This window comes from Danio rerio, chromosome 6, assembly GCF_049306965.1.
Source record: "Danio rerio strain Tuebingen ecotype United States chromosome 6, GRCz12tu, whole genome shotgun sequence".
NCBI classification, from domain to species: Eukaryota; Metazoa; Chordata; class Actinopteri; order Cypriniformes; family Danionidae; genus Danio; species Danio rerio.
The window spans coordinates 7,805,001-7,829,837 of record NC_133181.1 but is presented as its reverse complement, the minus strand read 5'-3'; the positions used below and the strand labels follow the sequence as shown (position 1 = coordinate 7,829,837).

At 36.4% G+C, this 24,837-nt stretch overlaps 1 protein-coding gene across 1 annotated transcript in view; it reads right to left on the bottom strand.

Annotated features, from left to right (window-relative positions):
* The window catches only part of rapgef4b (Rap guanine nucleotide exchange factor 4b), a 71,485-nt gene that overhangs the window by 29,358 nt on the left and 17,290 nt on the right, over positions 1-24,837 (bottom strand). The window contains 1 exon segment of the mRNA NM_001114896.1: positions 16,846-16,992. Within this exon segment, the coding sequence (NP_001108368.1) occupies positions 16,846-16,992 (147 nt within the window).

Here is a 24,837-nt window from a genome sequence, read left to right as displayed (position 1 = left end):
TTTTAACAGAGAAAAGATTTTTTCAACATAATACATAAAACATAATAGTTTTAATAACTCATTTTCTAATAACTTATTTGTTTTATCTTTTCTATGAACACAGTACACAGTAGCATTTAAAGGCTTAACTAGGTTCATTAGACAAGTTAGGGTAATTAGGCAAGTCATTGTATAATGATGGTTTGTTCTGTAGACTATCAAAAAAATATTGCTTAAAGGGGCTAATAATATTGACCTTAAAATGGTTTTATAAAAATTTAAAACTGCTTTTATTCTAGCCGAAATAAAACAAATAAGACTTTCTCCAGCAGAAAAAATATTATAGGAATTATTGTAAAAAAATTCTTGCTCTGTTAAACATTATTTGAGAAATATTTAAATAAGACAGTAAATCCTAGGAGGGCTAATCATTGTGACTTCAACTATATATTGACTCTAACCTACAGTTAAATTCAGAATTATTTGCCCCTGAATTATTTTGTTTTCTATTATAAATATTTCCCAAATGATGTTTAACAGAGCAAGGAATTTTTCACAGTATGTCTGATATTATTTTTTTCTTCTGGAGAAAGTCTTATTTGTTTTATTACGACTAGAATAAAAGCGATTTTACATTTTTTTAAAAAACATTTTAAGGTCAAAATTATTAGCCCCTTTAAGCTACATTTGTTTTCGATAGTCTACAGAACAAACCATCGCTATACAATAACTTGCCCAAACCTGCCAAGTTAACCTAATTAACCCAGTTAAGTCTTTAAATTGCACTTCAAGCTAAATACTAGTATCTTGAAAAATATCTAGTCAAATATTATTTACTGTCATCATGACAAAGATAAAATAAATCAGTTATTAGAGATGAGTTAATAAAACTATTATGTTTAGAAATGTGTTGATAAGACATCTTCTCTCCATTAAATAGAAATTGGGGAAATAAATAAACAGGGGGGCTAATAATTCTGACTTCAACTGTATATGTACTCTGACCTATTTCAGAAACAAGCACAGACAAGTTATATTCATAAGCATCCACAAAGAGGGAAATTATTTATGTCAGACAGAAACAAGTACTGTATATTTTTGTAACTCCACTAGATCCATCAGCGCTCTGATGTAATACAGACGCACTGAGCCTTTATTAACTTCAAACGCAGTACACGGCTCATGAGGTAGTGTGTTTCCATTCAGCAGAAAGGACTGAGTGTCTAGAGGACATACAGTACTCTATGAAATAAATAGGAGTGGGGAAAAACAGATTCACATTTGAATCGGAAATCCATCTTCTAGTGATTGACATTAATGACATCATCCTGGTGTGCACAAGCCTTTAAAATTCATTTAAAATGTCTAGATGCATTTGTGTGATTTTTTTTCCCTCAAAGCATAAAGTGACAATTGTAGTCAACACTAACCAGCAAACTGAAATATAATCTAAACCTAGATCACATTTGAAAAAATTTATTCAAAATTGATATCTTCAGATCAGGTCTTCAAGTATTGATTTGTAGCAAATCATGAGGTTCCACCCACATAGATAAAGTGAACTGACTGTTTAAAGTAACCCAGGCTCATTCTGAAAACGTATCACTACATACATTTCTGCAGCGTGCCAAATACATCTCAGAAGATATATATTTTTGCAGTTTTTGTTTTCATGAATCCACCAGAGGCCACTCTGTATGGTTTTTGAGAGCTCAAGTTTCTCTCGTGAGTACCATTCGAGCCTGCTATTCTCACGTAAATCCACCAGAGGCCACTGTCGACTGACTGACTGACTGGTCGACTGACTGACTGACTGACCGACTGACCCACCCTTTTCCATCCCTAAACCCAACCAGTAGTGTTTTTAAATCAACGATTGACCAGTGCCCATCCACTTCCTCAAAACCAACCAACAGTTTTAAAAATCCAATCCAGAAAGAGAAAAGCCCTCGCCAGATTTTTTCCTCATTTTCAGATTTTACCACATTCTCACCCTGATATTTACTTGTTTATTTTATTTTTTTGCTTCTTTTTTTGACTTCTAAAACCGTTCTTCGCCGGACTTGAATTCCGTTGTTGTGGTCAACTCCTCCCTGCATCTCAAGTTTTCCAGCGTACAAGGCAAGCTAATTGGACAAATAGGTAACAGCGGGAAAGCTGTCCACATGAAGTTAAGCAGTCAGCTGGTAAGAGCAAAAAGGTACGCCGTCATACTGCCCCATATTCGTTTTAAAAATGAAATGCAGCCATACGTACCCCTGGCTACATAATTCACGATCTCCAGAAATGTATACAGGGCTACGTTTTCAGAATGAGCCTTTGTTGGTTTAAATGAATCATCTGTTGAACTGCATCCCAATCATCACAAATACTGCAGAAGACCTATTAGAACCCACATGAACCCAAGATTCTCATAGGAATCAGTCAAGTTCGGTGAAGGAAAAATCATGGTTTGGGGTTACATTCAGTACAAATGAAACTATACTTATTTTGTTAGCTCACTAAATTAGTTAGCTCTTATAATCTTAAAAATGCACTTCCTGTTTGTTTGCAGTTCAGTTCTCAGATTACGTGATTATGAGGTATTGGGTGTGGCTAACACACTTAACCACGCCCCTCCAACTGTCAGTTTTGACAACAAACAGAAATGGCGAGGAGGAGGTGTCTGTAAGGTTGTAATAACTCTCCCCAAACCCTTTTCCCGATCTTTCTGAATGAAATGCCTACTTTACTACATCCAATCAGCTTGCAGTAGAAAAACAAGCCACACCCACTGTTTTCCCTTTTAATATTCAGTTTCTCTAGTAACTGTCACAATACAAACAAAAAACAGGATTGCAACATCAGAGTTAAAACAGTTGATTTTCTTTGGCCATTGATTTGTAGACTTTGTCTCGTTTGCACAAATGCGCTTTGTATATCCTGTTTCCTTCCTGTTTCCTGAAGCCTAAACAAAAGCTAACTTTTTCTTAACTTCTCCCTTCCTCCTCTACACACACACACACACACACACACACACACACACACACACACACACACACACACACACACACACACACACACACACACACACACACACACACACACACACACTTTCACACACAGAATAACGCATTGTTGTTCTTTCCAGCTGGCTGCTTCCACATAGGTTAAGTGATTCAGCCAGGATTATGCAATTAACAGCATATAAACACATAGAGCAAGTGTATTTGGTGGCTCTGTGGCCGGTCAGGCGGTGCCCCCTGCAGCCTGGCACAGAACTGACCCAGAGACGCAGAAAGAGCTCTCAGCATTCAGGACACATCCTCAGCTTTCAGCGGCTGAGATTCACCTCAGCACAGGCCTCTTTATCAGCTCATTCACATCCTATCAGAAACACCACACACTGGTTGTGTTTTTGAACCATCTTTGGGTCAAAACATGGGCAAGCACACGAACTATGTTTGAATTAGAATTAAAAGCAGTTCTGACTGAATGTGTGAGCAGGTTTCCTTTGGCCAGGGATCTAAAGTGTTTGTCGCGTTCACACAAATGCACTTTGTATATCCTGTTTCCTTCCTGCTTCTCATTTAAAGGGACAGCTCACTCCAAAATGAAACTCGCTCCCATGTTAGGTGGACGTAAATACTTTGAACTTGCATTAAAAAAATAAGTACAACGTACTTACTGTGTACATAATGTGCTGCTGAACACTTGTGGGGCTCTTGAGGTGGGATACGGGTTTGGTTAGGGACAGGTTTGGTGGTTTGAGAGTGGGTCAAGATGTAAGGGATGGTCACCAGTGTACAAATTAATTACAGATGTATTTACATGCAGCAATTTAATCAATGTAAAGTACACAATAAGTGCATTGTAGCAAATGATTAATTTCAGTGTAAGTGCATATTAGTTTAAAGGACTGGTCAAGAGTCTATTTTAAAGTGTTGGTTGTGTTTAGGGGGTGCAAAGCCATGTGTGCTCATGCTTCATTTGTAGAAAATCACATTATTTTTTCATAAATCTTACATTTATTATATCCACCTACTTAGCTAACATGAAAACGACAGAATTTTTCTGAGTTCCTCCCTCAAAAGGCTCTGATTGGTCAGCTAACATAATGTGCTGTGATTTGCAGATCAGCCCCTCTGGCCACGCCCCTTTACTGCGCAGGGTGTATATGTGTGACCTGAAGGGTTTATGACATCATTAACCCGGACGTATTTTTTTTGTAGTCGCCAAAGTTTGTTCGCTGTATACTTTGCTGAGCTAACTCTGTAAAACCCAATGTCTCCTTTTGCATTGAACTTACATTCAGAGATGTTGTTTATGTTCACACAGCTTCTTTACACATCAACTAAAGTTTAAAATATGAAGTCGTAGTGGACCACTTCATTAGGAACTGGTCAGATCACACGATTTTGTCAAGACTTCGGCAAGATTTCCTTGACGTATTAGGCTATTCAATTAGATTGTCATAGGGTCCAGTTCATGAAAAGCAAATGAGGGGCCGGAGAGATATGACTTGCAATATAAGTGACGACACAACAGCATAAAAGAGCCCATATGCTGTGTTTTTGCTCCTTAAGACACCCACGTTGGCTTTTATACATTAAAACGTTAATACGTATTATTTTGAAACTACATAACATGATCGCATTGTACATTGTATTTTTTTTACAAGCATATCACAAAGTCAGTGTATTGCTTAGGTAGGCTTCTTATTCAGACACATTCATATGTTGTGTTTGAAACGGCATAATTAGAGATGCAACAATTATAGATTTTGGTTGTACGATTATAGTCTGAAGAATATTATGGCTTCACGGTTATCCCGATTATTATGCATTTATTAAATTTAAAACACTAGTTTAAAAAATCACAAGAAAACTGCTTATATTTTTAAGTTAAAATATACATTTTTTAAAACAACAACAGTCTATTTCTCTCTTTGGACTTAAAAATATATTTTAAAAAAGTTTTTGATTTAAACATGAGTGATAATTTTACAGTGAAAACAAATGACAGAACAAATAAAAATAAGAATAAATAAAAATAGTATTTGTCTAATGTTAATTTAAGCTTCATATTAGCTAAAAATTTTAATAAACTGTTGTTATTAAAAGGTACATGCAGTGGAACAAATAATGTACCTTTGTAAAAGTTGTACCTTATATGGTACAGATAAGACCTCTTATGATACTGTTCTGTACCTTTTATGGTACAACTGAAATGAAGATACACAATTGTTCTCATTAAAAAGGGACGTAAGTGTAGGACAACTCCTACTTTGTTACAATATCTGTGAAAATAAATATTATTGAAAAGGCAAAGTGATTTCATAAATAATTTTCATATTAAAACTCAAATCATCATTCAAAAGCATGTTTAAAGAAACTCATCAACATTAATTATTAAGTTTTATAATACAAAACAACTGTTAAAACAAAACAAAAGGTATTGTAAACTTAAGGTTTAAGGCATTTTTAACAAACATTTGGTAGGCATTTTCTGATGAATACATTTTCATTATTGATATCCGCACCTTTTGGCATTTGTTTTCCACTATACGCACATGAGCTGCAAAAGTCCTGCATATGCAAAGTGTTCATGCAGACATTTTAGTATTGTAAAGCTTATCAAACATTGTGCATATCTCATCACAATACTTTTGCATAACTCTGCTTCTATTTTAAAATTAATTAAATTAAATAAACTTTTAAGTGATTACAAAGGTATTGTGTGAAAATTGGAGAATATATTGTACATGGGAGAATGTATTTCTGACATTTTTGTGAAAAGAGTCGTGAAATGTTTAGCAAAAAATAGATCTTGTGAGTTACGTGAAAGTATTTTTTATTCTTTATTGTAAATGGAAAAGCTCCATTTACACAAAAATAAACTCTTTTTTCAAAAAAAACAAAAACAAAAAACATTTGTTTAAAAATGTGTTTGATGTTTTGTATTTACTGAAAATAAATTCATGCATTTTGGATAACGCAAAACGCCTTTAAATAGTTCTTGAAGGAACACATTTGACACTGTTAAGGTACAAAGTGTCTTGTCACTGTGGTGGTACTGTCATGGATCACACTTTAATGAAGGTATAATATTGTATCTGCAGGTTTTAAAAATCAAGGGTATATTTTAATTTCCCATGGTACAAATCACGTCCTTAAGGGTTCAAAGTGCAATGGTACAAATTTGTTTCTTTGTCTTAAGGTGCAATTCGTTCCACAAAAAGGTACTGCCCCAGTGACAAGGGTTTGTACCTTCTTTGGTACACCATTGTACCATTATAGAGAGTGTAGGAACAAAATATAATATGTAAGTAAAGGACTGCTTTTTTCAACTGATTCTTTAGTATATAATCCTTTGTTTTCTCCACAACATTCTTCAGAAAATCTACTTCTGTGTTCAACAGAAGAAAGAAACTCATAAAAGTTTAGAAACTCCTAAGTGTGAGAAAATTGTGAGGAAAAAGTTTGGATGAACAATCCTTTCATAATAATTTACATCAAATATGAACAAACCCGACAGATTAGTTAAAATGGCATTTAATGCGTATATTTAGAAGTATTTCTACAATCAGATTGTGCGCAAAAAGCAATGATCAGCACCAGCTGGAATCAATATGCTGCTGACAAAGACCTCTGACATCATTAACCTTAAAAACCAATGTGATATTGATGCGGCGTTCAATCCTGCTGGCATTAATATCAATGGTTATAAACACAAACAGCACCCAATTCTTATACTAAGCCAACAGGACTCACCCCAATAAAAGTGTGTGTAGTTGTGTAATCCAACAGAGGATCCCACAGAAACGTGATAACCGCTCACTTCCTGAACTTTCCAGCATTATCCAGGAAAACTCTTCTCAGTTGCAGCCGGACACTGAATCAGACACATGTATGGATGATGTGCTGCTCTCTCTTTGGGTCTTTCTGGCCGAGCATCTGACTGGACTTCAGTGGCCGTTGCCAGGCAATAGCAGCAGCCAATCAGAGAGCTGCGTTCGGCCAATTCACCCTGAACTGCAGCATTACACACGAGTGTGAGAGCAGGGCTGCTAAAAGGCTCTCAAAAGCTTGCGGCTTCATCAATTATTAAGGGTATCAAATTGTATTTACACGGAACAGACTGCAATGAGTGTGAATTTGTGTGTGTGTGTGCCCTGCAGCTCTTGCGAAATCACCGTTATCACATTAGAGAGGAGAGGAGAGGAGTCTGTATTTGAAGATCAGTTCAGTTGTTTTCCAGTCAGGTCGGTGTACACTAATATATCTTGGGTCTTTAAGAGGACTCTTTTGTTTTGTTTTGGTTTTGTCCACATCACAGATTAAGTCCACTCTTTTTGTGAGTCTATTTCAGTATTCTTAATAAATCTTAATTCTTATTAGTATTGAAAGGTAGTGTGAAAGTAAAATTTAAAAAATAGATATCGACAAGCTAGTGTGCTCTAAAATTCATGTTAAGAAGATATAAAACTGACATAAACATCCAAATCCAGTTTGTTGCTTGCGCCTAAATCATAGGTCTCAAACTAGACTCCTGATGAGCCATAGCTCTGCACAGTTTTGCTCCAACCCTAACTAAGCATAGCTAATCTAACTAATCAAGGTGTTCAAGACTACTAGAGACTATTAAGCAGGTGTGAGTTGGAGCTAAACTATGCAGAGTTGCGGCCCTCCAGGAATTGAGTTTGAGACCACTGGCCTAAATACTGTAGATCAATGTTTTTTTTTTCATGCCACTTCATATTTCAGTTTCTCATCAAATCTTCTGACCCCCTCTAAAACCAGGCTGGTCAACCAGCTAAAACCAGCCAACCAGCCTAGGCTGGTTTAAGCTGGATTTTTCACCAGGGACAGTAGAGACACATAGAAACATAGGGCTAATATTATTAGTGTTGTTTTGCCATATCTTTTAGAATTAACAATAATAATAGGCTAATCATATTAACCTTTATTTTACATTTACAGAATCGTGAGGAAAATCGGGATCTTGATTTTAAGCAAAAAAAATAAATAAATAGTGATTCACATTTTTGCCAGAATCGTGCAGCCCTACCGCTGGGTCACCAACTTTGGTATAGTGTCCGAGCACAGCGGCCGCCTGAAATCTGTTTCATAGTGGCTACCATCACCATAGTACAGTTACTAACCCGGTTCTTGTGTCATTCAGACAAACACACAACCGCCAGCGCAGCCCATCCCAGTCTCCCGGAATTTCGGAGACAAATGTTGGCAGGTATGGAAACAATATAAAACATAAACGTTGTCCATCAGCCATTTACTTTTGTAAAAGCATCCAACTAAGTCTGCTGACTATTTTACAGATGGGCTATGCTAGCCATACCATTAGCATATTAGCATATATGTATTAGCATACAAAGAACATCCATATTCATCAAGTTTAAAAAGGTCTTAAATGGTGGACAGCACACACAAACACAAGTATATGAACTCTATCACCCTTTCTCTCATTTACACACTCACACAAACACACACGCTACTCATCCGCAAACAAAAACAGTCTCTCACGAGCTCTCGTCTGAATGAGGAGAGATTTACAAAGACGGAGAGGAGGGAAATAGTAGAGCGGGAACGCGAGATCTTCGCCCACATTGTTCTATTGATGCAGCAGAGACTGATACATAATTCATGCTGTATGTTTGTGTGTGTGTGCGTGTGTGTGTGTGCGTGTGCGCATGTGTGTGTGTGTGTGGGTGTGTGTGTGTGTGTTTGTGAGATTTGAGACAAAAATAATGCACATATGGTCACTGGTGAGCTGTGAGACACGGGTGACACTATTTACAAAGCCAGTGTTAATGACAGAAGCCTGACAGCCTCTGTGTGTCACAAACACTGAGTCACACACACCTCATGTTTAATACTTAAAGAGTGCAAAATGTAAATATTCTAACTGTATACTACAAAGTATTGTAGTAGTGTATTGTAACATTCATTCATTCATTCTTTTTGGCTTAGTCCCTTTATTGATCAAGGGTCGCCACAGCGGAATGAACCACCAGCTTATCCAGCATATACGCAGGCGATGCCCTTCCAGATGCAAACCAGTACTGGGAAACATCCTTACACACTCATTCACACACATACACTATGGACAATTTAGCTTACCCAATTTACCTATAGAGAGACATAGATAGTGCATAGAGACACACTGCAGTGCTGGTGAAGATTGTGACCGTTTACAGCGGTTTGACAGATAAATATGACTTTATAGCTAAATTGTTGACGGTGCCAAACAGCATTTCTTGTTGTTTATACCTTGTTTACGTCCTCGCTACAACATACCGTTAACGCTAGACGCTATGCATGTAAGATTCATTTTAACAAATAAAATACTGACAGGTTGTGGCTCACAATCCATAGCGTTGTCTATTATAGTTGGAGCTGCTCCTTCTTTGAGGAGTTTTTAGCCGAATCCAGCACTGAACTGAGAGAGATTCTGGAAGCTGTCCTTTGTCAAATGCTAGAGCTATATATTTATTTATAATTCTCTGGAACATTTGTAGACTCTTCTCTCTTTGTGTTGTGTCCTTTGGAAGCCCAAAACAGAAACAGAAGAAGCTCTGTGGAAATAGCTGCGTTTACACTGCATTTTAGTTGCTCTGCTACAACATTACAGCGCCTCTGGCCACGCCCATTTGCTGCTTAGTGTGTATGAATGCGCATAACCTGAAGCGCTTGTGATCTCACTAGCCCGAATGTATTTTTTTTTGTAGTCCCCAAACTTCGTTCACTGTAGGCTTTGCTAAGCTAACTCTGAAAAAGCCATTGTCTCCTTTTGCATTGAACTTTGAGCGTTTTAAATTCAGAGTTGTTTTTTTTATGTTCACACAGCTACATTACACATCAACTCTAGTTTAAAATATGATATCGTAGTGGACCACCCTATTAAAGATATTTTCATTTCTTTCTTTTTTTAATCTGAGAAAATTCTGCTCCACCATAGTTTCTGCACCTAAAAACAAAATGAAATAAAATAATTGCAGCAATTGACTACTGTAATAACACATTTTTAAATATAAGCAATCAACACAATCTGTCCCAAAATGGAGAATGTCCTGGCATAACACTGAATGTTTATCAAGTATTTGTAAATTTCAAAAAAAAAAAAGAAAAAAAAGAAATGACAAAACTGCAATACTACTGCGTAGTTGATATATCATGGTTATATATATATATGTRTATATATATATATATATATATATATATATATATATATATATATATATATATATATATATATATATATATATATATATATATATATATATATATATATATATATATATATATAAAATAGTCATATAAGTTATTTGTTACAGTATATATTGTCACCTTAAATTATAAGGTTCTATCTGCATTCTGAATGAATTTGAGATATTGAGCTTCAAAGTTTTTGCATTCCATATAACTAATAATATGTGTGTAACAGTCTCTTTCATACATTAACATGTCAGAGACCCTAAAAGTACTCTAAATGTAAATTATCAAAACTTTCTTACATTTGCAAATTGGAGTAACAAAAACACGGTAAATGCAGAGAGAACCTGCGAACTCTGAAAAGTCTTTTTCTGCTTGGAATTATAAGGTTCTATCCGGCAGATCATTCATTGAAGCATTACTTTTCAAGAAATACAATCAAAAAATATGTAATTTGGTGGTGTAACAATATGTTGATGCTTGAGAAAGTACAATTTTTGTTTTCTATAACATTTATTTAATGTTTCAGAACAGCGGTTCTCAAATTATTTTCATCAAGTACCACCTCAGAAAAAAATTGTCTCTCCAAGTACCACCATAATGGCCAGTATTAAAATAGAGTAGCGTAGGCCCAAAAAAGCACCTAAAGCTCTGCACAGTTAAAAAATGAGGCAAAAAAATAGTAGGCTACTGTACTTAAAAAAATAAATAAATAAATCCTGTATTAAAAAAAACTCCTGTACTAAAAGTATTAACATATACTGTAGTAGCCTATTTATCAAAACCTGGAAATGTTGCTTGGAGGTTATATCATCAAATTAAAATATAAATAATTTTTGATAATTTTTTAAATATATGTTGCATGTACATATGACATATTTGATTCCTCTGCTTACCACTACCCAGGTACCACTAGTAGTACACGTACCTCAGTTTGAGAACCACTGTTTTAGGATGAATATTTTTACTTGTTTAAATTTAACATACAAGGCTGTGCTGAATATTTTATCCAGTGCAAATGTTAATTTTATGTAACTAATATGGTCATAATTATTAAACTGTATGCTTTATATGAATTATTGAATTATATTTATTTAATTTTATGCTATATTTATTGAATTATATGCCCCATAAATTAAATTAAGTATTTGCCCTTCAGGGCTTAGTATTACATTTAAAGTAAAAACAAACTATGAGCAAATGAGTTTAATAAACACTAAAAAAGTGTTTCGCTGACTATATATACACAAATAAAAATATTTCACATTTGATATATAAATTTTTTTATATTTCGGTTCTTTTTCAACAGTGTAAAATCTCAGTGTCAAAAAAATGCTTTTAAATCATCACATTTACACACATCTCAATTTGTGTGATGTGGCATTATTTACTGTAGGCGACTCTGATTTTGTGTGATTTTGTCTTTCTGATCTTTCTCCCTGTCAATGGATCAGTCCGGCAAAATGGCAAAGAAAGCTGATCCAAGACTCAAAATGGCAAAGAAAGCTGATCCTGATTGGTCCTCGTGCGTGCATTAAAAATGCTGATTGGCTCACAGAAAGTACCTTATAGAGTCAAGCTAGAGTTCAACTTTGTAGATAAACCATTTTGTTTTTTAAATAAAAAGTCTTAAAATGTAAACAACTTATAAAAACACATCCCATAAGGTATATAAGTTGTCATTTAATAAGAATATGTCAATAACTCAATTTTGACAAAAATGTCAGATTCTATCATTTTAAGGTGACGATATGTAATTTTTGGTCAGTTTAATCATGTTTTCTTACCCACAATTCATCATTTATTGTATTTTCTTTCAGAAAGCTAAACGCAATAAACAGGAAATAAACTATTTCTCACTGAAGCAGCATTACTGAATCATAAATGACATTGCACACTAAAGCATGCTGCATTGATCAGTGTGAGATCAGTGTGAATGGTTTACCGGAGCTATAAGAATTTGTTGACCAGCAAACCCCAGGGAAATAACTCTGCGTCCTATATAGTGAATAATTACTAATAAATTCTTATCTGTCAATACGACATATTGACCTTCTCTCATAATATTTCAGCAATCAATCCATGTGTTTTTAACTATGTGTTTAGACTCAGAACTATAGTGCCATATTCACTCAGACAGTTCACTCACTCACTAAAAGGGATTTTTCACCCCAAATGAAAATGAATGTACACATCTTTTCCTTGTTCAAAACCGTTTTGAGTTTCTTTCTTCTGGTGAATACAAAAAAAGAGATATTTTGAAGAATGTCGGTTGATGATACCCATGGACTTTCACAGTATTTTTGTTCCTATTGGAAGTCAACCTGCATTCTTCAAAATATCTACTTTTGTGTTCAGCAGAAAAGAGAAACCCCTAAAAGGTTAAAACCTTGTAAGGGAAAATAAATGATGACGTAATTTACTTTTTTTTTTTTTTGGGTGAACCATCCCTTGAATTTCTTATTTCCATGCTGTGAGGCGACAGTGCTAACCACTGAGTTACAATGTCACCTGCTATAAATATATAATTTATATAAATAATGATGTATTACACACACACACACACATATATATATATATATATATATATATATATATATATATATATATATATATATATATATATATATATATATATGGGGGTCTCTCACCCCAGTAAAGTGTCCCCTTCACTTTTACTGGTGCATTAGGACTCACACAGACCGCAGGTTGAGCGCCCCCTGCTGGCCTCACCATCACCACTTCCAACAGCAACCTAGTTTTCCCATGTGGTCTCCCATCCTGACACTGACCAGCCTCAGCCCTGCTTAGCTTCAGTGAGTAACAGGTCTTGGGTTACTCACTTCAGGTCATACGGCTGTGGCTGTATTTAACCTAGTTAGGTTTAAAGTTGAATAGCGTCTTGTAAAATAACTAAAACATTATATATTGTCATTATGGCAAAGATAAAAATAAAAGAAACAAATATATATGATTTCAGCATTAATAAGAAGTGAAAAGAGGACCATTTCCAAGTGTGAAATGAACATCATTCTCATATACTGAGATTTAACAACTCTGCCAAATCCACTTAAGGCGAAAAATAGATATCTTTCCTTTTCAATTTCCCAGTGCAAGTTCTTTGCTAAGTTAATGTGACAAATTTCAAAGACCAACACACAACTCCTGAATCGATTATCGCTGAGACCAGTGGCTTACATTTCCGCATACACACAAGCACAATCACACACTCTGTGAAAGCCTGTTAAAGCCTGGGATTTGGCATTGGGCTGTGCTGAAGAAGCAGTCGAGCGCCTCCTAGTGTTACTAACACTCAGTGTTGGAAAAGTGCCTGTTACTGATATAATGACTATGATTGTGCTAATTTAAAAAAGTATAACAATACTGTATGTGTTAAATCAGTGCTGAAAACTGCTTTGTATTTTTTTAAACTTTGATATATCTTTTATAATTCTTTGAAAATAAATGAATAAGTTATTTAATAAAATGACTGCAATTATAGTAAGAGTATACTTGAAACATATTTCAAATTAGATGCCATTATGAGTGCACTGCAAAAATAATACAAATATTGTTAATAATATTTATTTTTATTATAATGCTTATAGAGAAAGTCTTATTTCTTAAATTTTGGCTGAAATATAAAAAAATAACATTAAAAAGTTATTGTTAAGGTCAATACATATTCATACCATATTCAAATAATAAAGACACCCCTTGTGATTAAGTGCACTGCAAAAAATAATAATAATAAAACAATAAAAATATTGGTAATAATATTTATTTTTACTTATAATACTATAATTCTATAGAGAAAGTCTTGTTTCTTTAATTTTGGCTGGAATAAAAAAAACATATACATATAAATATAAAAAAGTAAAAACTACTAAGTTCAATATTACTATATTGCTATAGCCTGGTTTATAAATATTATTTTTTTTTCAATTGGCAACAGAAAAAAAACATTATATAATAGCATTATATTAAAAATACCTTATTTCCCTTTAAAGTAAGTTTATTTTTTATGACACCCCTCACAACTTATTTTCTTAATCTTAAAATTAAAATTGTACATTTTTTTCTTTTCAATTTTATGCAGTTTACGCTATATTTACACAGTCAAAAAATATGCCCTAACATTTTGCTAACTTCCCCATTACATTAAAAAAGCCTGTTTTCTAAACATTCAAAACCTCTAGCGTTTAAAAATGTTTTAAAAACATTCTGAATGTACCACAACATTAAAAAAACAACAAAGCCTAAATAAATAGTTTCAGTGGAAACAAAAAATTCCACAAACAATCTGTGATAAACATTCTGAGAATTCAACTCAATTTAATTTAATTCAAGTATATTTTATTGTGCTTTTTACAATAATTATTGTTTCAAAACTGCTTTACAAAAGGATTGTATTGCAATCAAATCAGAAAAGTTAAGCTTATTAGTTACTACAAATATTAGTTGCTAATAACTGTGTTCAACCCAGGCTCATTCTGAAAACATACCCCAATATACATTTCTGGAGAGTGAAAAAATATGTTCCAGCAGCTCTATTTGTTTTGCAGTTTTCGCAAATCCACCAGAGGCCGCTGTGTACGCTTTTTCAGATTTTAAATTTCTTTTGTGAGTGCCATTTGCGCCTGCTGTCCTCACATAAATCCACCAGAGGCCGCTGTCGACTGACTGACTAACCGATCGTCTGACCCTGCCTCCTCCTTCCCTAAACCCAACCAGTAGTGTTTTCAAAAGCACCGACTGACCCGCACACCCACTTTCCTAAAACCAACCAACAGTTTTAAAAAGCAATCCAGAAAAAGACAAGTTCTCGCCTGATTTTTACCACATTTTCAGATTTGACCACATTCTCACCCTGTTATTTACTTGTTTATTTTACTTTTTGGCCGTTCTTCGCCGAACTCGAACCTCATCATCGTGGTAAACTACCCTCTGTGTCTTGAGGCCGCCGACTGGATAAACTAGCCACTGGATAAATTGGTAACAGCGGTAAAGCTGTCCATACGGAGATACAGTGTCATAGCGTTCGTTTTAAAGACGAAATGCAGCCATACGTACCTCTGGCTACATAATTTGCGATCTCCAGAAATGTATATAGAGCTACATTTTCAAAATGAGCCTGTGTTGACTGGATTAGTTACAAATAACTTTAATTGACTAATTACTAGTAACTTTATCAGTTAAACGTATTATATATAAACGTAGTTAACTTGCAGTATAGGTGATGTCTATGTGTAGATGTTCAATGTAGTCGATTATTAAAGACCAGGGGCCTCATGTACGAAGACTTGCGTGGAAATCTTACTAAAACATTGCGTACGCACAAAGCTGTAAATGTGCGTACGCAGAAAAAATTTCAGATGTATGAAACACTGCGTACGCCGAATCTCACGCATATTCTTTTGTACATCCGAATGAACGTGAAACTGAGCGCAACATGCACGAGCGCAAAACCCCTCCCTGCCTCCTCCCCCGTATGAATATGCTAATGACTATGCTAATGGAAAAACCCAACGAAAAAGCAACGGCAAAATCAAACAAAAAGAGAAACTTTGAACAGAATGTGAATTGGAGGTGCTGCTTTCGGAGGTAGAACGGAGAAAAGCGGTGTTATTTGCAAGTTTGTTCTCCGGAATTAACAACAAAAGAAAAAAAAATAGAGTGGGAGAGTTTAGCTGATACGGTTAACACAGTTGGGTCTGAACATCGCACTGAGTGCATTTACAAAAGAAATAGTGTGGTTTATATCTGTAAACTGTTGCAGTACTCTTAGCAGTCTCAGTGGCGCACCTCATAAGAAGCATATGATCAAATACCGACACGTTCGAGCACAAACTCGGTTCGAATCCAGCGTCTGATGAATTCTTTCTTCTTTTTTTCCCGCTACATATCAGATTTTGCCCACTATTTATCACGAGAAAGACAAGTAGGAATCATTAATAAGTTTGTGCATCATATTTTATTTGCACATTTATTGAATGGAAATGTTTCTGATTCACGCATGCAAATTTATCTTCAGATAGTGTCTTTATAGCAATGTGCGTGCAGTAGATAGCTCAGATTACATTGGGAAAACAGGTGACCGCTGCAAATTGTGCTTTAATGTTTAGCTGGTCAACTGTATGGTATGGAAATCTTACATACCTACTATATGAACCCGTCTCATACAGCTGCCATTGCAAGGATCAGACACTTTGTAGAGAAGAATTTAACACAACTGCCTCTAGGAGTCGCCAATGGAAATAAAACAGACACGCACAAAAAATGTGCGTACGCCTGCCAGAAAGCTGCCGTGAACCTGCGCACATTCCCACGTTCAGTTCATTGTTAGTAAATCCAAACGTGAGCGATTCTGAGCGTGAAACCTGGCGTACGCAAAGTTTTTGTGCGTACGCAGCGTTGATACATGAGGCCCCAGATCATTACTAACGAATATTCCATTAATTAAAAAAAAAAAAAAACGTTTGCTCATAACATTGACATAACCTAACCAGAACATTCTGAGAATGTTCCCTGTTGTTTGGGCAGACAATTGGTTTTCTGTCCCGAATTTTCAGTTCTGCCTGTCAGTCATTATGGGTGTTCATTGCTCATAGCAGCTGTAATAAAAACATTGAGTAACACTTGCACACAAACGAACCTCCCACAGGGTTTTGAACTCCCTCTGCTCGATGCGCAGAAGTTCACTGTTCTCTCGGCTGACAATCGTGGCATGTCGAGGAGTGTTGTCCAGAATTGACTCCCCGAATGCTGTTCCCACTCCCAAAGTACAGATTGTTACAGCATCCTGGAAAAAGGGAGAAAATATTGTTTTATACACTCAAAAAATTAATCTGCTCATACATATTTTGGCCAGCGGAGAAATTAAAATGGTCGTGCCCAACTGAGTCTGGTTCTCAAGGTTTTTTTTCTTCACTCCCATCAGGTGAAGTTTTTTTTCCCTCTCCGCTGTCGCCACTGGCTCGCATGGTTCAGGATTGGTAGAGCTACGCATTGATGTATTTGCTCTTCAGTGTTTGAACTCTCAGTAATGATTAAATCACACTGAACTGAGCTAAACTGAACTAAACTTAAACACTAAAAACTGAACTACACTGTTCCAGTTACTATGACCATTTATGTGAAGCTGCTTTGACACAATCTACATTGTAAAAGTGCTATACAAATAAAGCTGAATTGAATTGAATTGAATATTTTATCCCTTCTAACCCTATGTATCATCTTTATGTCAAATTAATTTGAGTAATAATTCACTATAAGCTGTTACCAGCCAAAATAAATCAGCGTCAACAAAATCCATGCAGAAACTGCTTCTTAAGTGGCTTTAGATGAGTTCACTGAACACAGACGGTACTTAAAGCTGTTTTATGTGCATATAGACTGTCAAAAATTATGACAAAATATCATAATTAGTCAAATTGTTCTATAAGTTCTATAAGGTTTAACTTAATATTTTTAGTCAGTTTGACTAATGTAGGTTGAGATGACTAGAACATTTTATTTGATTCAACAACAAAAAATTAAGAAAGTAATTTTGTTTTTTTTTACAGTTCAATGTATTGCATAATGTAATGAGATGAATCTTTTAAAAATATGAAAGAATAGAGGAAAAAAATCATTTTCAAAGATAAAACCAGAAGTAGGTGGTGATAAGAAGTGACCGTCTTAGTGAATGAGTCACTGAATCATTTGAGTCATTCAGAAGGACTGATTCATTTAGGAATTAAGCAACTGACTGCTGGTTTTCTGCATGAGTATGTAATGATGATTATGTTTAGCGAAGTAAAGCCGAAATTTAAGTTCTCTGAACGAATAAAAACAGATCTAGATCTCCGAACACGACCCAAAGGCAACAAGTAAAAGCGTATAGCTCATCTAAATATTATAATTAATTACTAATTATGATTTATTATTAATATTTCCCCCTTAAACTAGTTCTCTACAATTAATTGAATCACCTGCTCAACTGATTCGTTCAGACTGATTGAACAAAACAAGATGATTTCAACTATTTTTTTCATTGACAGAGCAAAAATTATGGTGACTAAAATGTCGTTAATTTCTTGTTTTTAAATTGTATGAACTGACATTTAGGGAGACAGCATTGTTGATTTTGTCAATCGGGAATTAATTGGGTGCCAAATAAATAATAATAATAATTCCTTACATTTATATAGCGCTTCTCTGGACATTCAAAGAGCTTTACACATTTTTAGGGGGAATTTTCTCATCCACCACCCGTGTGCAGCATCCACCTGGATGACGTGATGACAGCTAAATTGCGCAGACCCCACACCACACACCAGGGGCCTCATGTATCAACGCTGCGTACGCACAAAAACTTTGCGTACGCCAGGTTTCACGCTCAGAATCGCTCACGTTTGGATTTACTAACAATGAACTGAACGTGGGAATGTGCGCAGGTTCACGGCAGCTTTCTGGCAGGCGTACGCACATTTTTTGTGCGTGTCTGTTTTATTTCCATTGGCGACTCCTAGAGGCAGTTGTGTTAAATTCTTTTCTACAAAGTGTCTGAGCCTTGCAATGGCAGCTGTATGAGACGGGTTCATATAGTAGGTATGTAAGATTTCCATACCATACAGTTGACCAGCTAAACATTAAAGCACAATTTGCAGCGGTCGCCTGTTTTCCCAATGTAATCTAAGCGATCTACCGCACGCACATTGCTATAAAGACACTATCTGAAGATGAATTTGCATGCGTGAATCAGAAACATTTCCATTCAATAAATGTGCAAATAAAATATGATGCACAAACTTATTAATGATTCCTACTTGTCTTTCTCTTGATAAATAGTGGGCAAAATCTGATATGTAGCGGGGAAAAAAATAAAGAATTTATTAATCGCTGGATTCGAGCCGAGATTATGCTCGAACATGTCAGTACGTGATCACATGCTTCTTATGAGGTGCGCCACTGAGACTGCTAAGGGTACTACAACATTTTTCAGTTATAAACCACACTATTTCTTTTTTAAATGCACTCAGTGCGATGTTCAGACCCAACTGTGTTAACTGAATCAGCTAAACTCTCCCACTCTATTTTTTTCTTTTGTTGTTAATTCCAGAGAACAAACTTGCAAATAACACCGCTTTTCTCCAGTCTACCTCCGAAAGCAGCACCTCCAATTCACATTCTGTTCAAAGTTTCTCTTTTTGCTTGCTTTTGACATTGCTTTTTCGTTGGGTTTTGCCATTAGCATAGTCATTAGCATATTCATACGGGGGAGGAGGCAGGGAGGGGTTTTGTGCTCGTGCATGTTGCGCTCAGTTTCACGTTCATTCAGATGTACAAAAGAATATGCGTGAGATTCGGCGTACGCAGTGTTTCATACATCTGAATTTTTTTCTGTGTACGCACTTTTACAGCTTTGTGCGTACGCAATGTTTTATTAAGATTTCCATGCAAGTCTTCGTACATGAGGCCCCAGCTGATTGGTTGAGAGGAGACAAAGCCAAATATCATATGGGGATGGTTAGGAGGCCATGATGGACAGAGGCCAGTGGGCAAATTTGGCAAGGAAGCTGGGGTTAAACCCCTACTCTTTTTTTTTTTTGAAGGACATCCTGTGATTTTTAACAACCACAGAGAGTCAAGACCTCATTTTAACGTCTCATCCGAAAGGCGGCGATCACTGTGCAGTATAGAGTCCCCTGCAATATACTGAGGCATTAGGACACACACAGACCACAGGTTGAGTGCCCCTGCTGGCCTCACTAACTCTTCCGGCAACAACCTAGCTTTCCCATGAGGTCTCCCATCCAAATATCATGTGATTACCATATAGACCCCACCCTCAAGTCAGTAACTCCCAATCAGAAAAGAGATGTTGTGAAAAAGGGGAGGGTAATTGTAAATGCATTATATAAGTAGTAATTGACAATCAAATATTTAAAATGCATGCAAAAGTGTATATTCTGCATCCTTCAGTGCGGTTTATATTGATTTGACCAGAGCAGCATGATACAGCAGACTAACCACTGGATCACTCTATGAAACTGGAGCAACACACACATGCAGTTAATATTGCATCAATGAAATGGAAACACTCAAGTACATAATATGCATAGAAACCACCCGACACTTCCGGTTTGGCTGCAGAGGGAAATGGCAGGTTGAGCGCTTAGCTCTCGCAAGTCGGCGTTACATTTACCCCCGTGTAATTATTTTAGATTTTTAAAAAGTGATTTTCCTTCATTGATATGACGGGGGGAAAGAAAGGCAGAGGTAAAGGGGCGCAAAGTACAACGAATAACCACCCACACCGTGCAGGCCTAGACGAGGAGGACGACATGCGGGAAGAAGAGGACCGACAAAATGGAGGCGAACCAACATCTGAGAATGTGTCCACGGGGCTTGAAACCTTAAGCAAACAGATCAACGATCTGAAGTCGGAACTTAAGGAGGACTTAAAAACATTCAAAGACGAAATTAAGCATGATATGAGAGAAGAGTTCATTGAGTTCAAACAAGAAGTTAACCAGCAACTTTCAACGAACATGCTAACCATGCAAGAACACGGTAGGAAAATTAACGAGATGGAGACGCGGATCGATGACACCGAAACATGGAGTGCGGAGGCCAACTCCGCCCTTCAACAGGCAATAAAGGATCAACAGAAACTAGAAGACAGGTTGAACGACATTGAATCGAGGGCTCGACGAAACAATATCAGGATCCATGGTGTACCAGAGAACGCTGAACAAGGCTCGGTGATAGAATTTGTTGAAAAAATGCTCCGCTCTGAATTTGAGCTCGGCGACGTGGACTTGCAAATACAACGCGCGCACAGAGCCCTGGCGCCTAGACCGGGCCCAAACTCGCGTCCGAGGTCCATTATAGTAAATTTCCAGCAGTACAGCATCAAGGAGATGGTTATTCAAAAAGCCTGGCGAAAGAAAATCATGATGGAAGATAAACCGCTGTTTTTCGACCATGACTATACAGCCACCGTTCTCCATCAGCGCAAAGCGTACGCCAATATTAAAAAGGCTCTTAAAGAAAAGGGCATCCGTTTTCAGACGCCCTTCAATCGGATACGCATTCACTGGGAAGAAGGAGTGCAGGTGTACGGCAGTGCCGGGGAGGCAGCGCAGGAGCTGCGTCGGCGGGGATACAGCGTGGAGATGCCCGTGAGACCGCCGGGTAAGAGCCACCTGTTGGATCGTCTCCAGCGGGCTACATCGTGGCAGCGAGTGGGATCAACCACGAGTGTGGACACTGCCAGAAGAGCTAAAGAACGCCTACGGGAATTTGAACATGGTCGCAGCAATGTTTAAAAACCCACGTTATAGCAACCCTTTACATAATGATGTTTAATGTATGTGCGCCGGCTGGCGGGATGACGAGGTCAGCTGTGCCATTGGACACACGTAAGTGATCTATGATACACTCTGTAGCGGACTCATTGGTGAGGGGGCCCTTTCCGGGAGAGAGGATTTCCCCCTCCTCAACTGAAAACGTGAGAACGCTCTTCAGACTTTGGAAGTCTTTATTCTTTTCTGTTATAATGCTTGTTCTAAGCAGTTATTGGCTTGTTTCTGTGTTACAGTTTATTTTATTTAAGGTTTGCCTGTGGAAACATAGTGGTGTAAGAATGACTCATTTTGATGATGGTACAGTCTACTGAGGTTAAGCTAATGTCTTTAAACGTGAACGGTTTGGGTAACCCAATTAAAAGGTCAAAGGTATTGACAAAATTTAAAAAAGAGAAAGCAGATATTATTTTTATGCAAGAAACTCATCTCTCTCAACAAGAGCATGAGAAATTAAAGAGATTTGGCTTTAAAAATACTTATTACAATTCATATGAGCATTCACATAGAAGGGGAATTGCTATTCTTGTTGCTAATAAATTTAAATTCGAATTATATAAGGAAATAAAAGAAAAGGATGGGAGATATCTTATTGTTAAGGGTAAAATTGAAGAGGAGTTAATAACTTTAGTAAATGTGTATGCTCCACCCGATACTAGTAAACTGTTCTTCAAATCATTAATGGATGTAATTGTACTGGAAGCAGAGGGTATTTGTATATGTGGTGGAGATTTCAATGTGGTACTAAACCACCATTTAGACACAACTAATAGCAAAAGAAATGGGAGCAAAATATCAAAATTAATTAACACAGCCTGGGATGACATAGGATACTGCGATGTCTGGCGACATATTAATCCAACTCTCAAAAACTACACTCATTACTCAGCTCCCCACCGTACATACTCTAGGATTGATTATTTTTTTATGCCAAAAAATGACTGTTATAGGGTGAAAGATTGTAGCATTGGAGTAGCTGAGGTCTCTGACCACAGCGCTTTGTACCTGACAGTTCAAATAGAAGGAAGGAAGAGAAAGACAGGTTGGAGGTTGAATGTGGGCTTGTTAAATAACAAAGCAAATACAGAACAGATAAAATTAAATATAAAAGAATATATTAGGATAAATGATAATGGAGAGGTAGACCCATCCATAGTATGGGACTCATTGAAGGCTGTGATGCGTGGGAATTTGATTGCACTATCAGCGCAAAATAAAAAAAAGAGAATTATGGAGTACAATACCCTAACATCAGACTTATTAAATGTGGAGCAACAACACAAAATAAACAGGGACCCAAACCTACTATCACGTATGCAGCAAATAAGGAAACAGATTAACAGCCTGTTGGAACAAGATGTTGAGAAGAAAGCTCGATTCTATAAGCAGACATACTACGAATCCGGCCCTAAAGCAGCAAAATTGCTTGCCCGACGCTTACGTAAACAAGAAGTTGATAGCACTATTCATAGAATACGAGACCCACAAACAAATAATTTAGTTTATCATCCACAGAAAATAGAGGACATTTTTCTAAATTATTATAAACAACTGTATACGGATGCTTCTAACTCTAAAATGGAAGCGACAAGAAATTTTCTTAATGAACTAGATTTACCAAGTATAGGCAAAATACAAAATGATTTCATTACAGCAGATTTCACACTAGAAGAGATAAATAATGCGATTGGGAGACTAAAAACATCTAAAACACCAGGTAGCGACGGCTTTCCAGCCGAGTGGTATAAAACTTTTAAAGAAATACTAGCCCCACTTCTGTTAAAAACATTTAACTGGATTAAAACAGAATGTAAACTTCCACCTTCATGGAACGAGGCTATCATCTCAGTACTCCCAAAGGAGGGTAAGGACAGGGAATTTAGCTGCAATTATAGGCCCATTTCAATTCTTAATATAGATTATAAGATATATACATCAATTATAGCCAAAAGATTAGAGACTATCCTTCCTGAATTAATTGACGAGGATCAGACAGGATTCATAAAAAGCCGTCAAACACATGATAATATTAGGAGGACGCTGCATCTTATAGATAAAATAGAAAGGGAAAATAAGACAGCAGTATTACTAAGTCTGGATGCCGAAAAGGCCTTTGATCGGGTCAACTGGGAATTTCTTTACCAAACTTTGGTTAGATTCGGCTTCAATAAACATTTTGTAAATATAATTAGATCTCTTTACCAACAACCTACAGCCAAAATAAAAATTAATGGGTCATTATCTCCATCGTTTAGTTTACAAAGAGGAACTAGACAGGGCTGTTGCCTTAGTCCCACATTATTTGCTGTTTATATTGAACCCCTGGCCCAGGCAATCCGTCAACATGAACAAATACAAGGCATTACAATAGGACATAAAGATCATTTAATTAGTTTATTTGCAGACGATGTCTTGATCCATTTAACAGATCCTGAGGCTTCCCTCCCTGTACTGATGGAGTTCCTCGACGAATTTAACTTCTTTGCTGGGTACAAACTAAATATTGCGAAGACACAACTTTTGTCATTTAATTACAAACCTACTGAGGAAATCAGACATAGATATAAATTAAAATGGGACATGAAAGAAATAAAATATTTAGGGGTGATTATTACAAAAAACCTGAGTAGTCTGTACGGTGCAAACTATAATGTGATTAACCAGAGTATTAAAAGCGATATGGAACGGTGGTCTACCTACCCATTGGATTTTGCTAGTAAGATAAACGTCATCAAAACAAACATATTACCTAGATTACTATACCTATTTCAAGCCCTGCCAGTAGAGATACCTAAACATCAGTTTACAATCTGGAACAAACTTATTTCCAGGTTTATTTGGGATGGAAAGAAGCCTAGAATAAGATACACAACACTCCAGTTGTCCAAGCAAAAAGGAGGAATGGCCCTGCCGAATCTCAAAGATTATTTTTACGCAGCTCAGTTCCGTCCACTTTTTCTTTGGTGTAACAACAATTATTTTGCCAGATGGAAAGAAATTGAGACATATACGGTGGGTTATCAGATTCAGTCAATTCTTGGAGAAAAAGAAATCCCTTCGGTAGTCAAAAGTCAATTGGATTCAATAACTTCTGGAGCAGTGGAGTTTTGGTTTGAGTTTGCTAGACAATTTAAATTAAGCAAAGACCAAAAAGTTCTTCGATGGATAGCCTTTGACACTCAATTTAAACCAGGTGAAAGCGACGCCACATTTAAGCAATGGGCAACAAAAGGCATTAGTGCAATATGTACAGTATTGGAAAACAAGGAATTACAGACTTTCCAAACACTCAAAGA